A 15,926-nucleotide genomic window follows, 5' to 3' on the forward strand; every position below is an offset into this window, starting at 1 on the left:
AGACATGCCTCATACATATTCTTTTGTCTGGTTGGTTTTTCGTTTTGGTTTTTCGAGACAGGGTTTCTCTGTGTAGCCTTGGCTGTCCTGGGACTCACTTTGTAGACCAGGCTGGCCTCGAACTCAGAGATTCACCTGCCTCTGCCAGGCTCTCATACATACCTTGTGTCTACTGTACCTCATTGTAATAGGCTGGATTGTAGGTAAGGACAACCTCTAAGAGATCCTCCAACTATGGGCCGGTGAGAGGGTCCAGCTGGAAGGGTTGCCAGGCCTGATGACCGGAATTCAGTCCTCCCAAACAGTGACAGGAGAGAACTGACGCCCACAAGGTGTCCTCTGACCTCCATGTGTATGCTGCAGCACGAGACAGAGAGAGAGAGAGAGAGAGAGAGAGAGAGAGAGAGAAGTACAGTGAGTCCTCCACCTTTTCCAAGAGGAGACCATCTCAAGGTTGAGCAGGTAAAGAGGGAACAGCGAACTGAGACTCTTAATTCCAGACACTGAGGGCAGCCATAGCTATTGCGGCTTGGCTGAGGCCCCTTCACTCTGGGGGTGTGCTCTGCTTTTGTTTACTTGCCTGCTAAAATTAACCTGGGAAGAATCGGGGAGATAGTTCGGTGGGAAAAGGCACCTGTGATGCCACACCTAAGGACCCACATGGTAGACAGGGAGGAGCAGCTCCTGCAAGTCATCTTCTACATGACACATGCACACACACACATGCACACACGCGCGCACACACATGCATGTGCACACACACACATACATGTGCACACACACATGCACACAGGCACACAAAAAAAACCAGCCCTGGTGAAACATATTATTAAAAGGACATTTGTCTTCACTGTCATGCAAGATAAAATACATTTACTACGATCCAGACTCCGGAGAGGATGGGCAAAAATCTCACAAGAATATACAGTGTGGGGCTGTGGTCGTGAGCCAGTGACTGCCATCCTGGTTAATAACTCTGAGATCCTCGTCCTCTCAACATTGTGTAAACACAGAGATGTATTTAGTTCACTAAAGCTCTGAACAGAAAGCGCAAGCCATTCCAGTCTCTGAAAGTCAAACCAACTTAAACTGAGAAACATCTACATTAATTCTTTAAATAAAGCATATTTGAGATCCTGGGGGGAAAATGCATTAGGGAGTAAAGGGGCCTGCCGCCAAACTTGGTAACCCAAGTTTCATCCCTGAGAACCACATGGTAGGGGAGAACTGAGTCTTGAAAGTTGTTCTCTGGGGCTGGAGAGATGGCTCAGTGGTTAAGAGCACTGTTTCCTCTTCCAAAGGACCCGGGTTCGGTTCCCAGCCCCCACATGGCAGCTCACAACTGTCTGTAATTCCAGTTTCAAGGCTTCTGACACCCTTACCCCCACACCAATGCACACAAAATAAAATTAAATAAATTATTTTAAATCCATAAATAAGTGCTTTTGGTTTGTTTGGGTTTTTTTAAATAATAAAGTTGTTCTCTGACTTCACATGTGTGCTGTGGCATGCATACATGGACACACATGAAGAAGTACACCATACAAACAAACGTAATAAAATTCATTGTCTTAAAAAATGCATTTCAGCTGGGTATGGTGGTGTATGCCTTTAATCTCCGCACTTGTGGAGGCAGAAGCAGGCGTACCTCTGAGAATCTAAGGACAGTTTGGCCTACACGGAGAGTGCCAGTGAGACCAGGGCTACATAATGAGACCATGTCTCTAAAAGTTGAAAAAAAAAACAAATCAGGCCAGCCAGATGGCCCAGCTACAAGCCTGAAGACCTGAGTTTGATATTCAAGGACACACGTGGGGGGAGGAGAGAACTGACGCCTGCAAGTTCTCTTCTGACACAGTGGGATGTACACACATGCACACACACACACACACACACACACACACACAAAGAGAGAGAGGGAGAGATGGCGGTGGTGGAGATAGAAGATAGACAGATAGATAGATAGATAGATAGATAGATAGGTAGGTAAATTAGATGTGATATTAGTTACTTTTCTTATTGCTGTGACAAACTACTTGACAAATGCAGCCTAAGGAAGGAAGGGGTTGTTTTGGCTCACAGTTCAAGGACACACACCCTCCTGGTGACGAAGGCACGGTGGCAGGAGCACGAAGCAGCTAACCACATTGCATCCACGGTCAGAGGACAGAGAAAGACACACTGGCTGGTGTTCAGCTCACTCTCTCCTTTTCCACTGAGTTGGAGACCCCAGCCCATAGGATTGGTACCATTCATATCGAGGGCTGGGCTCCGCGTCTCAATTAACCCAGTCTAGAAAACCCTTTCCAGAGATGTCACAGGCCTGTCTCCATGATACCTGCCAAAGTGACAATCATATTAACCATGACATCATCCTAAGAATCCAACAAATACCTGGAGCTGGATGCAATAAACCTGCTCCCAAGAAAAACCCTGAATAAACTCCCTGGTTTGACAGCTCACACAGTGGAAATACACTATTGGTTTCCTGCTCTTTGAGCTGTAGCCAGCAGAGAATGTTCTAGGGGGAACTCGCTTTTCTCTGTGTCCCACAGTCATCTGGAGTAAATTAGCTTCCTGCTGTCTTCCCTGCAGCTCTTAATTGGGGTGGTTTTTGCCAGCCGTAGCCTCCACCTTCAATGGCTTTCTAGCATTCATAGCAAAACTAATTGGCGACTACACTGCTCGACCACGTGACTTCTGAAATTGGTGACCTTTAAAGTCAGCTAAGAGGCTGGGGTGGATGGTGAGTAGGCAGAGTGCTCACCTAGCATGCCTGAAGCTCCGGGTTCTATCCCCAGGACCACATAAACCAAGTGTGGTGGCGCATGCCTGCAATCCCGGGCCTCTGGGAAGGAGACGAGGTTAGCATCATTAACCGGCTACACGTGAAGTTGAAGGCCAGCCTGGAATCTGTGGGATCCTGTCTCAACTGGTCTATCAGTGAAGTCTGCTAAAAGCAAGGGAAGCTGAAGGGTGGGTTTAGGTTTCCCCTTGATTTCACAAGATGTAGCCTAGCAGGCCCACGCTTTGGGCGTGTTCAGAACTTAACCTAGGAGAAAGAACTCATTCCTACAATGCGGTCTTATTACACCCAAGTCCCCCTGCTGACACCAGGGTGGGGATGTCACAGTACACTGTAAGAGTACCACACCCTCCCAGGCATCTACCACTTACTATACAGACCTCCGCCCACTGATGTCCTCTCAGAGGGACACACTGGGTCTTAATCCTACACTGGCTTTCTCCGGTGTCAGTTAGCAGCTCCTTGTGTGTCAAACCTGTGACCACACCTCTGCCCGGCCAGTTTGTACGTCTGTTTCCAGTCACTGTCTGGGGAGGAATTTCCTTATAAGCTCTCTCATTGGCTGTGGAATCACCTCCCCTGGGCAGGATGCCAGGCCTCAGGGAAAGAGCCGAGTTTCCAAGTATAGACTGTCCACCCGGACACTATCACAGCGATGATACCTGTACTGTTGTCCCTGCCTCTCCTTCTGGGCCCTGCAGTTCTTCAGGAGACTGGTGAGTGGTCAGAACAAAGGAAGGTTGGGAGAGAAACAAAGGGAAAGCAGCCAACAGAATGCTAGACCACGGGAAAAACCCCTCATGGACCTGGGATTTTCATAAGTCCAGTAGTAATGGGTTTTGCAAAGTTGCCAGTTAATTTAGCTCACCCTTCTAGGATTATTCGGGGAGTCACTGGACTTGTGTTAAGTAAGACCCTAAAAAAAAACATGAATGTGAAGAGAACTAGTGATGTGGCTCAGTTGATAAGGTACTTGCCACGTATGCGTGAAGCCTCAGGTTCAATCCCTCGGCACTACATAAACCAAGTATCTCACGCCTGTAATCCCAGCTCAAGGAAGCTGGAGGGAGGAGGTTTAAAAGTTCAAGGCAAGCATATGCTACATGCTGGGGTGTTTTATACCTGGCTTTATTGTAGGCCTCATGCCTGTGCAGCAAGCCCCCTGTCAACTGAACTACACCCACCCATCAGTGGGGTGGAAGGCTGTACAGTAAGTAGGCGGTAGATGCCTGGAAGGTGTGTTATTCTTACAGATGGGGGAATTGAATAAGGACCACTCTACTCTCTGCTCTCTCTTCTCCCCTTCTTCCATGGGCTGGACCCATTTGTCTGACCATGGAGGACAACAAAAGGGATCCCAGGGGAAAACACAGAGGCAGGTTGGAAGGCTCCATAAGGAAACCAGGACCTTCCTCTGCAGTGAGATAAGGCAAGAGTCCCTAAGAGGGAAGAGCGCAGGGATCCCAGATAGAGGCACAGTCAATTCCAGGGAATGGGTGACGATTTCTAAGCTGCTGTGCCAGTTTAAAGACATTGATTGGTACGCTCACAGAATGTTACATAGTCATTTATGTCTGCTTTATAACAAAGCATTGTATTTAGAAAGTTAAGTATATTCTAAAGGGACTGGAGAGACGGCTCAGTGGTTAAGAACATTTGTTGCTCTTGAAGAGGACCTGTGTTTGAATCCCAGAAACCATGTGGCAGCTCATAAGTGCTTGTTAAACCTAGTGCCAAGGAATCTGATGCCCTCTTCTGGACTCTTTGGGCACTTCATAGACACATGCATGCATGCAAAACACACACACACACACACACACACACACACACACACACACACACATACACACACACGATTTTTAAAATAAATATTTTTTTTAAGTGTTAAGTATATTCTATGCCAAAAACCTGCATTGGTAATGAGCCTCTAGAGAAACAGAACTAGCGAGATAAATATATGGATGGATGGATAAAGACAGGTAATGGGTAGATAGGTGGATGGATATATGCTGGGTAGAAAGAGCAATAGGGCCTTAGTTAGGGTTTCTATTGCTGGAATAAAAACACCTTAATCGAAAAGCAAGTTGGAAGGAAAGGGTTTATTTGGCTTATGCTTCCAGAGCATAGTCCATTGCTGGAGGGAATCAGGACAGGAACTCAGTTAACAGGACCCTGGAGGCAGGAGCTGATGCAGAGGCCATAGAGGGGTGCTGCTCACTGGCTTGCTCCACATGGCTTGCTCCACATGGCTTGCTCAGCCTGCTTTCTTTTTTTTTTTTTTTTTTTTTTTTTTTTTTTTACGAGACAGGGTTTCTCTGTGTAGCCTTGGCTGTCCTAGACTCGCTTTGTAGACCAGGCTGGCCTCGAACTCACAGCGATCCGCCTGCCTCTGCCTCCCAAGTGCTGGGATTAAAGGCGTGCGCCACCACGCCCGGCTCCAGCCTGCTTTCTTATAGAACCCAGGTCCACCAGCCCAGGAATGGCACCACCCACAATGGGCTGGGCCCTCCCCCATTGGTTACTCATTGAGATAATGCCTTACAGCTGGATCTCATGGAATCACTTCCTCAACTGAGGCTCCTTCCTCTCTGATGACTCTAGCTTGTGTCAAGTTGACACACAGAACCAGGCAGTACAGATATAGATATGTACATATATATGTGTATATGTGTGTGATTGATAGATGGATGGATAGATAGATAGATAGATAGATAAATAGATAGATAGATAGATACAGACAGACAGACAGACAGACAGACAGAGGCAGATCCCTAGAGCTCATTTATGGCCCAGCCTGGATGGACTGATGAACTCCAAGTCCAGTGAGAGACCCTATATATTTTTGAAAAACTAAAGTGGCAGACCATAGGGATAGCTCAGCAGTAACAGAACTTACCACCAAGCCTGATAACTAAGTTTGAGCCCTGAGACCCACGTGGAGGAGAGATCCAGATCCTACAAGTTGTCTTTACCTGCTACACACACAGTAGCATATGCATGCATGTGCAAGCACAAGTCACACACGCGCGCGCGCGCACACACACACACACACACGCATACACTAATGAGTATAATCCAAAAAAATAAAAGATTGATGAAGAAAGACATCCCAATTTCATCCCTGGCCTCTACATCAGGTACATGGGCTCACACCCACAAGAACAGATATGCAACAAAAATAAAAATAATTAATAATAATAATAAATATAATTTCTTTAAAAAAAAAAAAAAAAAAGGTGAGGGGGCTGGAGAGATGGCTCAGAGGTTAATAGCACTATCTGCTCTTCCAGAGGTCCTGAGTTCAATTCCCAGCAACCACACGGTGGCAAACGACCATCTGTAATGAGATCTGGCGCCCTCTGCTGGCAGTCAGGCACATATGCAGGCAAACTGTTGTATACATAATAAATAAATCTTTAAAAAAAAAAGATGGAGCGTGATGAAGGAAGACATCCCAATTTGACATCTGATCTCTCCACCGTGCACATATGCTCACACTCACATACATACAACACACACACACACACACACACACAACACACACACACAATTAATTCTAAATGCGAATTAGAGGGCTACAGTGTAGAGATAACACAAAACAATCTCTGGCACGCCATCCTGAGTAAAAGCAGGGCCCTCTCACGTAAGTGAACCTCCCACGGTGTGGGGATGCAGGCAAGAGCAGGGGAGGAAGGGGCTCCCGGCCCAGGCCCTCCCTCCAGGGCCTCTGCAGCTCCACAGTGGGCCTCGTATGCAGAAACCCCACTCCTCAAAATCTCCTCCTCTTCTGCAGGAGATTACTCTCTGGTCTTCCTCTACACCGGGTTGTCCAGGCCGAGCAAAGGCACGCCCAGGTTTCAGGCCACCGCATTTCTCAACGACCACGCCTTCTTCCACTACAACAGCAACAGCGGGAAGGCGGAGCCCGCGGAGCCTGTGGGGCCATGGCGTCAGGTGGAAGGGATGGAGGAGTGGGAGAAGGAGAGCCAGCTTCAGAGGGCCAGGGAGGAAATCTTCCTCGTGACGCTGAGAGACATCATGGACTATTACAACGACACTGAAGGTCAGTGAGCTGTTACAGACACATGAGTTGGACTGTCTTACCTGGGGCAGCCGGGTGAGCCTGAGTGGAAAGGATGGAACTAGACAGACAGACACACACACACACACACACACATGCACACGCACGCACACGCACGCACACACGTATGCACACACACATATGCACACACACGCACGCACACACGCACACACGTATGCATGCACACGCACACTCACGCGCGCACACACACACGCGCCCTCTTGCACAGACACAGAAGGGGTGGGAAGCACAGGTAGAAGTGGAAAGGTTCATCTACAAGCTGCCACTGGCATCTATCTGCCTCCTCCTTCCCCATGACTTGCTCCATCCTCGCTCCAGACCTCAACTCCTAAGGCAGCTGTTCTGGACCTCCTCGTTGTGGCCCGCTTGGGGGGGGGGGTTGGGAAGGTGGCGGGGGTCTCATACCAGATATTTACCTTATGATTAACAACAGTAGCAAAATTACAGTTATGAAGTAGGAACGAAAATGAGTTTATGGTTGGGGCGGGGGAGTCACCGCAACAGGAGGAGCTGTACTAAAGGGACACAGCATAAGGAAGGGTAAGAGCCACTGCCAGGAAGTGGTACCCGAGTGGCTTCTTACCCAGGCACCACTGAGGCTTCATCTTCGTGCCCCACCCACTTGAGAAGGTATCAGAGGCAACACTGTGCAGGACAAAAGCAATCGAGGAGAACTCCCAGAATCATCCTCTGGGGTCCGAGTGTGCATGCATGGGTACACAAATCTGCATGCACACTCATGCACTTATACCACACACACATACACACACACACACACACACACACACACACACACACACACTCGCACCACAATTGCTTAATTAATTAAAAAAAAAAAAAGAAATTAAGTATCTCTCTTGTCATTTCAGGGATTTTCTTTTTTTAGGTATTTCACTTAAACTTAACTGTATTTCATAGTTCATGCAACAAGGCAGGCGGGTGGGCCAGGGCGAGATCTGGGATTTAAATCCAGACATCCTAAGAGCTTTTAGGGCATGTACCAGAGCAACACTCAGGCCTGAGTAAACATCTGCTGTTGTAATCGGACTGACCTGTGGCAGGTGGGACACTCTCTGTAAGAGTCGCTGTTCGTGGGCAAGGGGGCTAAAGCCTAGAGAGGCTTGGAGTGAACATGGGGGATGGTGACTTATCAGTGACTCCAGCACCCAGGAAGCTGAGACAGGGAGAAAGCTGTGAGGTTGTCACCATGTGGGCTACACACACTGAGATTCAAGCCAACCTGGGATCTCACGTCTTCTTACAAAGTGAGACCCTGTCTCAAAAACAAACAAATAAGCTGGGCAGTGGTGGTGCAGGCCTATAAATCCCAGCACTCGGGAGGCAGAGGCAGGAGGATCGCTGTGAGTTTGAGGCCAGCCTGGTATACAGAGCGAGTCTGGGACAACCAGGGCTACACAGAAGAGAATCCCTGTCTCGAAAAAAACAAACAAACAAATGAACAAGATGCTAACCCCGGAAAGGTAGGAAACGATCCAAACACGTAGAGAGTAATGATTTGAATGCAATATAGAAGCGGTAAGTGGAAACTTCTATAATCTAGAAGAAACCATGAATGATTCCGGTTTAATTTGGAAATGGAGTCCAGCGTTATTGTGTTTAATTCCGAAGAATTCACCATCCACTAAAACATCTATAGGTTCACTATATGAGATGATGAAAAAAAAAAAAAAACCTCTGAAATCTGAGTGCTTGCTTAGCACACAAGAGGTCCTGGGTTCAGTTCCCAGCAGCACATAAAACTGGTCTCACACACCCCTAATCCCAGCACTAGAGAAATGAAGACAGGAGAGTCAGAAATTCAAAGTCATCCTTGGTACCTAGACTATCTGAGATTATCACATGAGCTCTTCAGATGCAGACGGATGTAGACTTGAAATCTGCCCATAATTTTTTTTTAATTCTCTAACTATAAAGAATGTGTTTCCAAGCAGGAGTAGTGGCACATGCTTTTAATCCCAGCAACTTGGAAGGTAGAGTCAGGTGGATCTCTGTGAGTTCGAGGCCAGCTTGGTCTAGAAAGGGTGTTCCAGGACAGCCAGAAACCCTGTATGGGAACGGGGGGAGGGGAAATGTGTTTCCTCTCAGAGTGGTCTGAAACACCCAGCCATGTAGTTTCTTCCTCTGCTGTGTGCCTAGCTAGCAACCTGTTTGCCAAGTTAAAGAATTGAGTGTTTGGCCTGGAGAGTTGGCTCAGAACTTGGGAGCACTGCCTGCTCTTCCAAAGGTCGTGAGCTCAAATCCCAGCAACCACGTGATGGCTCACAACCATCTATAATGAGATGTGGTGCTCTTTCCTGAGGTCCAGTCATTACATGAAGGCAGAACACTGTATACCTAATAAATAAATAAATATTAAAAAAAATAATAATTGAATGTTTAGATGCCCTAAGCATGACGGTCGCTCGGCTGGAGTTGGCACCCATCTGACTGACTCCCTGTGGGATCGGGGAGGCTTCAGGGTCTCACACCTTTCAGGGAATGTTCGGTTGCAAGATCTCAAACAACAAAAGCAGTGGGGCATTCTGGAGGTACGCCTACGACGGACAGGACTTCATTGAATTCAACAAAGAAATCCCAGCCTGGATCCCCTTAGACCCAGCAGCTGCAAACACCAAGCAGAAGTGGGAGGCAGAAAGGGTCTACACACAGCGAGCCAAGGCATACCTGGAAGAGGAGTGCCCTGCCATGCTGAGGAGATACCTGAACTACAGCAGCTCTTACCTGGACCGAAAAGGTATGCACTGTTTTTATGATCTGCTCCTCGAACTAACTAAAAAGAAGCAAGGTAATCTCAGTTGTAGGGGATCATGGCAGGTTGCCTTATCAACCCCTGTTAGTCCATTAATTCCCCAGGGTTCATATACCAGGATCCATTCCTTCTGAACACAGAATGTGAGAACCAACTTTAGATTGGAAAAGCTAGACGGTCTAGTTCAAAGGGAGATCACCTGCCTAGAATCCCCCAGTGAGAGGCTGGGGTGTGGCTCAGTGGTAGAGCACCTGCCTAGAATCCCCCAGTGAGGGGCTGGGGTGTGGCTCAGTGGTAGAGCACCTGCCTAGAATCCCCCAGTGAGGGGTTGGGGTGTGGCTCAGTGGTAGAGCACCTGCCTAGAATCCCCCAGTGAGGGGCTGGGGTGTGGCTCAGTGGTAGAGCACCTGCCTAGAATGCCCCAGTGAGGGGCTGGGGTGTGGCTCAGTGGTAGAGCACCTGCCTAGAATCCCCCAGTGAGGGGCTGGGGTGTGGCTCATTGGTAGAGCACCTGCCTAGAATCCCCCAGTGAGGGGATGAGGTGTGGCTCAGTGGTAGAGCATTGTCTAGGATGTACAGGAGTCTGGATTCAATCCTTAGCAGTAAAAGAAAAAGTCAGGAACAAAACTGGCTCGGTTGCAAGGTTCCATAAACAACCCTCACTTTGCAGCACATGCTATAATCCCAGCCCTCAGGAGGCTTAGGCTAGAGGATTATCCTGAGTACAAGGCCAGCCTACATGACAAATACCAGTCCAGCTAGACCCTGCCTCAAAAAAAAAAATGGGTGGGAGGGACAAAGAAAGAGAGAAAGAACTGGTACTTGGCTTCAGCAGACACTCAAATTCCATGTTTCAGATTCCAAACTCCAGAGTGGTTCCTCCATACAGTGATGCCTCGTGTCTTGTTCAGAGAGAGAGATTGAGTGTATAAACCATCTGGCTAGGGAGGATGAACAAGCAGGAGCAGAGCAGAGCGCCCGACACTGAGACCTCCACTGGAGAACAGCGAGAAAGACTATTTAGAATAGGAAAAAACTTGATGGACAGAGATGCGGATAGAACTAAGAAACTGGGCTGAGATTCTGGTGACCGGGGTTGGGCTATGAAAGCACACGCAAGACACTCAAAATTTGGGCATGGTGGGACATGCCAGTAATCCCAGCACTCAGGGAGGACATCACAAGGCCAGCCGAGGCTATATATAGTCTCTATATTTTAGCTGTGTGTGTGTGTGTGTGTCCTGTCTCTATGTTTTGTTATCTGTGTGTGTGTGTGTGTGTGTGTGTGTGTGTGTGTGTGTGTGTGTATGTATGTATGTGTGTGTGTGTGTATGTGGGGGTATACTTGTATGATTTGTGCATGTGTGAAGATTGGAAGGCAACCTCGGCTGTTGACCTTCCACTTTGTTTGAGACACAAGGCTAGCCTGCCCACCAACTTCCAGGAATCTCTCTGTCTCTGTTACCCATGAGCTCTGGGACTAGAGACGTGCATGACTGCACCCAATGTTTACATGTGTTCTGGGGAGCCACACTCAGATCACGATGTCCATGCAGCAAGCCCTTTACCCACTAGCGAGCTCCCCAACCCTGGTTTCAATCAGTTGCCATCAGATGTCAATACACCATAAGGTGAGGCAGGGAGTAAGAAAGTAGCTGTGGGCATACCATATAACCCAGCAGGGAAGGCTTAAGAGAAGCCTCAGCCCTTCCTGGACTTCACAAAGGTCTCTTGGCAGATTCAGACCGATGGTCATCCAAGGAGTTAGGGACAAAAAAAAGGCATGACAGGAAAAAGCCCAACTTAAGCTCTCAATGTCCACACTTTATCCCTCCACAGCTCCTCCCACTGTGACACTCACCAGCCGTGTGGCCCCAGGAGGAAACAGGATATTCAGATGCCTGGCCTATGACTTCTACCCACCAAGAATTAGTCTGTACTGGAACCGGGCCAGCAAGATGCTGGCATCAGAGTCAGAAAGAGGTGTTTTCCCCAGTGGAAATGGCACTTACCTATCCTGGGTGGAGGTAGAAGTCCCCCGGCAGGACGGAGACCCCTACTTCTGCCACATAGAACACAGTGGGCTGTCCCAGTCTCTCTTGGTGCAATGGGAGGAGACAAGGAAAGCAAAAGCTGAAAGCCATGGAGTGGCTCGGCCTCAGTAAGTTACCCTCCCTGGCAGACACGTGAGAGTTGAACATTTCAGAAGCCATCAACCCCAACAAGGCCTTCCATAGGCAGCTGTATAACAGCCAGCAAGAATCCAAGGAACAGGTGTGGGGACAGAAGACTTGACTACCAAGCCCCGGGGTCACTCTCAATGTCAAATCACCTTGCCTTGTAAAACTCATTGAATAATCTGCAAGCCTTCACAACTATCCTCACACCTAGCGTGGCATAGAAAGGCACTCTAAACCCTTGGGACATCATAAAGGTGTGAGTTCATATTCGCTCAAAGATGCTGTCCTAGTTTCATTTCTGGTGCTGTGAGAAAATATCCTGACAGAAGCAACTTTAAGAGAGAAAGGGTTCGTCAGGCTCTCTGTTGCGTGTCTCTATTCTTGGGGGGATGTGAACAAACATCGGCTCACCCCAGTTAGGGAACCATCTACAGATCAAAGGAAGAATACCACCAAAGTCCATCTTGGTGAACCAGTTTGTTTCATTGGCTTTATTTACAGGAGTATGGGTAAGGGTTTACTTTCAGGAGCAGAAATGACTCAAAGGCAGTTTCATTACTAAAGTCTACCACAGCATGGATGACGAGAGTTCGTGAAAGCTGGGAACCTGGAGCCCGCCACACAGCCTGCAGGCAATCCCAATAGTCTGGAGTTTGTCTCTGCAGTTAGCTCAGCTAGTCTGAGTCTCTTCCTGGCAACGAGGCTGGTCTGTGCTTCTCCCGGGAACTCTGGCTTCTCTGAGACTGTGTCTCTTGGCAGTCTTTATTGATCATATATGCTTGGAGAGGATGGGGCCTTGTGAATCTGATCAGTTCCAGTGACTTCCTGAAGCTATTGAGTAGTTTATTTCATGGGCTTAATAATATCCCCCCTGCAGAATGGAATATTTCACATTCCCATAGACCAGTGATGCCCAACCTGCAGGCTGAGATGACTCTTTCACAGGGGTTGTGTATCAGATATCCTGCATATCACATATTTACATCATGATTCATAACAGTATCCAAAACACGGTTAGGAAGAAGCACTGAAAACAATTTTATGGTGGGAGGGGGTCACCACAACATGAGGAACTGTGTTAAAAGGTCACATTAAGAAAGTTGAGAACTACTATCTTAGACCACCCTGTTGCTTCACCTCCCTCTTAATACTCTCTGTGTCTTAACAAGCTTCCCTCCAAGATGGACGCTTGTAATCTCGAAATAAATCACTAAACAACAGTTGTAGCCCATCACTGTGGAGAAGCCAATGCGGGAACTGGAAGCAATTAGCCACATCCAAAGAGAAAATGAATGCAAGCAATGCCTGCAAGTGCTCGGCCCCCTCCTTAAGTTCATGCAGTCCAAGATCTCCTTGCCTAGGGGATGATGCCACCCACAGTGAGCAGGTTTTCTTACCGCGATCCACAGGATCAAGACAATGTGCCACAGATAATGCTCATAGGTCAACCTAATCTGGACAATCCCTCACTGACACTCTTCCTAGGTGGCTCAAGCTTGTGTCAAACTGGCAATTAAACCTAACCATCAAGCTGGGCGTGGCGGCGCACACCTTTAAATCCCAGCGTTCAGGAGGCAGGGGCAGGCAGATCGCTGTGAGTTCAAGGCCAGCCTGGTCTTACAGAGCTAGATCCAGGACAGCTAGGGCTACACAGAGAAATCCTGTCACGGAGAAAAAAAAAAAAAAAACCACCATCAACAACAATAACAAACCTAATCCTCAGACCGTCAGGGTAGCTCAGCAGGCAAAGGTGCTTGCTGTAAAGTCTTCTGACCTGAGCTCTATCCCCAGGACGCACGTGACAGGAGGCGAGAACCAGCTCCTGTAACCTGCACGTGTATCCTCTCTGTGTGTCACTCTCTCTCCTATCTCGCTTTCTCTCTCACTTTCCCTACCTCCATTCCTCCCTCCTTTGCTCCCTCCCCTCCCCCACATGCTCTCTCTTGTACTATCTCTCAACTTAATCCCTTTAAATAGAGCCTTTTAAAATGTATCCATTTTTATTTTGTGTGTATCATTACTTTGCCTGCATCTTGGTCTGGGCATGATCATGCATCCCTGGTGCCCACAGAGGTCAGAACTGAGGTCAGGTACCAGATCTCACAGAACTGGAGTAATGGATGCTTGTGAAACGCTACGTGGGTGCTGGGAACTGGACACAGGTCCTCTGTAAAAACAACAAGTGTTCTTAACCACTGAGCAATCTCTCCAGTCCCCTCAAAAGGATTTAAAACCCAAATGCCACCACAACTGTATTCTTTAGACCTTGAGCATCTTTCCCTCGGGGTATCCCACGGCTTGGACCACTCAACCACTTGGCCATCATTCAGGAAACCACTGCCGGTAGCCACAGATATGGCCATGACCCTGATTGATGACTGTGCCATTCAAGAAATCTGCACACTCGAGACCGACAGAGCTCTGTGAGTTGGAGGCCCGACTGGTCTATATAGTGAGTTCCTGGTGAACCAAGGCTACATAGTAAGACCCTGTTGTTGGCTCTGTTTCTTAACAATTAGACTTTATTATACAACCCAACTATCCTATACAAGAGGGAGAAAAGGTTGGAGGGAAACAAGAATAAACCTTCCAGTGTCTGTTCCACAGGATGGATCCCCAGGTGTATCTGGCCTGTACGCTGGTCCTTTCCAGGATCCACAGGCGCTCCAGCTCCGAACCTGTGGCCTTCTCCTCTCCGCCTGCGTCTCTTTCTAGGGCACAATGGCCGGTCTCCTCTCAGGACCCCTCCTCCCATCGATGTTCGATTAGAAACACAATAGCCTGGCAGTGTCCCCGGCTGGTCCCCTTCCTGAATTCCAGACCCAGGATGGCTCCACTCAGTCTATCACGATGTCAATCTCAGTGGGGTATCCGTGGTGTTTCCAAGTGCCTTCACCTGGGATAATGCCTACAATCCTTCCCACACCCTGTCTCAAAAGAAAGAAAGAAAGAGAGAAAGAAAGAAAGAAAGAGAAAGAGAGAGAGAGAGAGAGAGAGAGAGAAAGAAAGAAAGAAAGAAAGAAAGAAAGAAAGAAAGAAAGAAAGAAAGAAATCTGCACAAACAAACATTTGTACTTCAGGTTCCTTAGCAATCTTTTTCCCCTGTGAGACACCCAGTTCCATTTACAATCCTCTGCACACCATTGTAGCCTTAGGATGCACACTTAGGAGGCGTGTTCTCTCCTCAGCATACCCAAAAGAATCAGGAAACAGGCTTTGGTTTTCCTGGACTCCTTCCCAAGTCTGTTTAAGCCTGTTTTCTCAGCTGGTGTCATCCTCATGTAAACAAAGCTCAAAGTCACAGCTGAACCTTCAGGGACAGTTTGATGAAGTCTCGCCTGCCTGTGCCTGTGTGCCTCCAGGTGCAACAAAGGTTTCCTGCATAATCAGCCATGGTAGCACGCACCGACACTCTCAACACTTGGACGGGTGTCGGAGGAGGACTGCTGCAAGTTTGAGGTCAGCCTGGGCTATGCATAGTAAGGCCTTGTCTCAAGAAAGAAAGCCGGGCAGTGGTGGTGCACGCCTTTAATCCCAGCACTAGGGAGGCAGAAGCAAGTGGATCTCTCTGAGTTCGAGGCCAGCCTGGTCTACAGAGCGAGTTCCAGAAAACCACCAGCCCTACACAAAGAGACACTGTCTAGAAAAGTAAAAAAAAAAAAAAAAAAAACCTTCCTGGAGGGAGTCAGGTTTCAGAGAAAGACGTATTAATTAACACAGCTTATAAATCAAAATATTGTTCCTAAGCAGCTGGGTGTAAGACAGTTGAAACGGGGCAGTCGCATGAGTCTGGCAAGAGATATGGTGTGTGTGTGTGTGTGTGTGTGTGTGTGTGTGTGTGTGTGTGTGTGTGTGTGTGTATAATTGGGCAGTAGGCACTGATTGGGAACTCTTGGAGGACAAAAGTGTCCCAAGAACCAAATATGGAATGTCCCAGGATCGCTTCCTGCCCTGTTGCTGTAAGTACCATGAGAGCAAGACTTGGGAGGCCCAGGCAAGGCACTGAAGAGGTTAAGGGCACAAATTCTTCTCTGGACAAAACCAAATTCAGGTGTAGCTGGACAGTGC

The 15,926-nt window shown here is 48.1% G+C and overlaps 1 protein-coding gene across 1 annotated transcript; it reads left to right on the forward strand.

Annotated features, from left to right (window-relative positions):
• Window positions 1-3,368: 3,368 nt before the first annotated feature.
• Azgp1 (alpha-2-glycoprotein 1, zinc-binding) lies at window positions 3,369-11,843 on the forward strand. Its single transcript, XM_051161192.1, has 4 exons — window positions 3,369-3,522; window positions 6,600-6,869; window positions 9,388-9,663; window positions 11,518-11,843. Exons 1-4 carry the CDS (start codon window positions 3,462-3,464, stop codon window positions 11,841-11,843), a joined length of 933 nt encoding a protein of 310 aa, XP_051017149.1. The 5' UTR covers window positions 3,369-3,461.
• Window positions 11,844-15,926: the final 4,083 nt, after the last annotated feature.

The sequence above is a fragment of the Acomys russatus genome, chromosome 19 (assembly GCF_903995435.1).
Source record: "Acomys russatus chromosome 19, mAcoRus1.1, whole genome shotgun sequence".
Taxonomy (NCBI): Eukaryota; Metazoa; Chordata; class Mammalia; order Rodentia; family Muridae; genus Acomys; species Acomys russatus.

Bases quoted from the DNA above. Each gene is read 5' to 3' on its own strand.
- Azgp1 (XM_051161192.1), top strand. From the start codon at position 3,462: ATGATACCTGTACTGTTGTCCCTGCCTCTCCTTCTGGGCCCTGCAGTT. The intron at 3,523-6,599 runs GTGAGTGGTCAG...CCTCTTCTGCAG, and splicing joins TGCAGTTCTTCAGGAGACTG to GAGATTACTCTCTGGTCTTC. The intron at 9,664-11,517 runs GTATGCACTGTT...ATCCCTCCACAG, and splicing joins CTCTTACCTGGACCGAAAAG to CTCCTCCCACTGTGACACTC.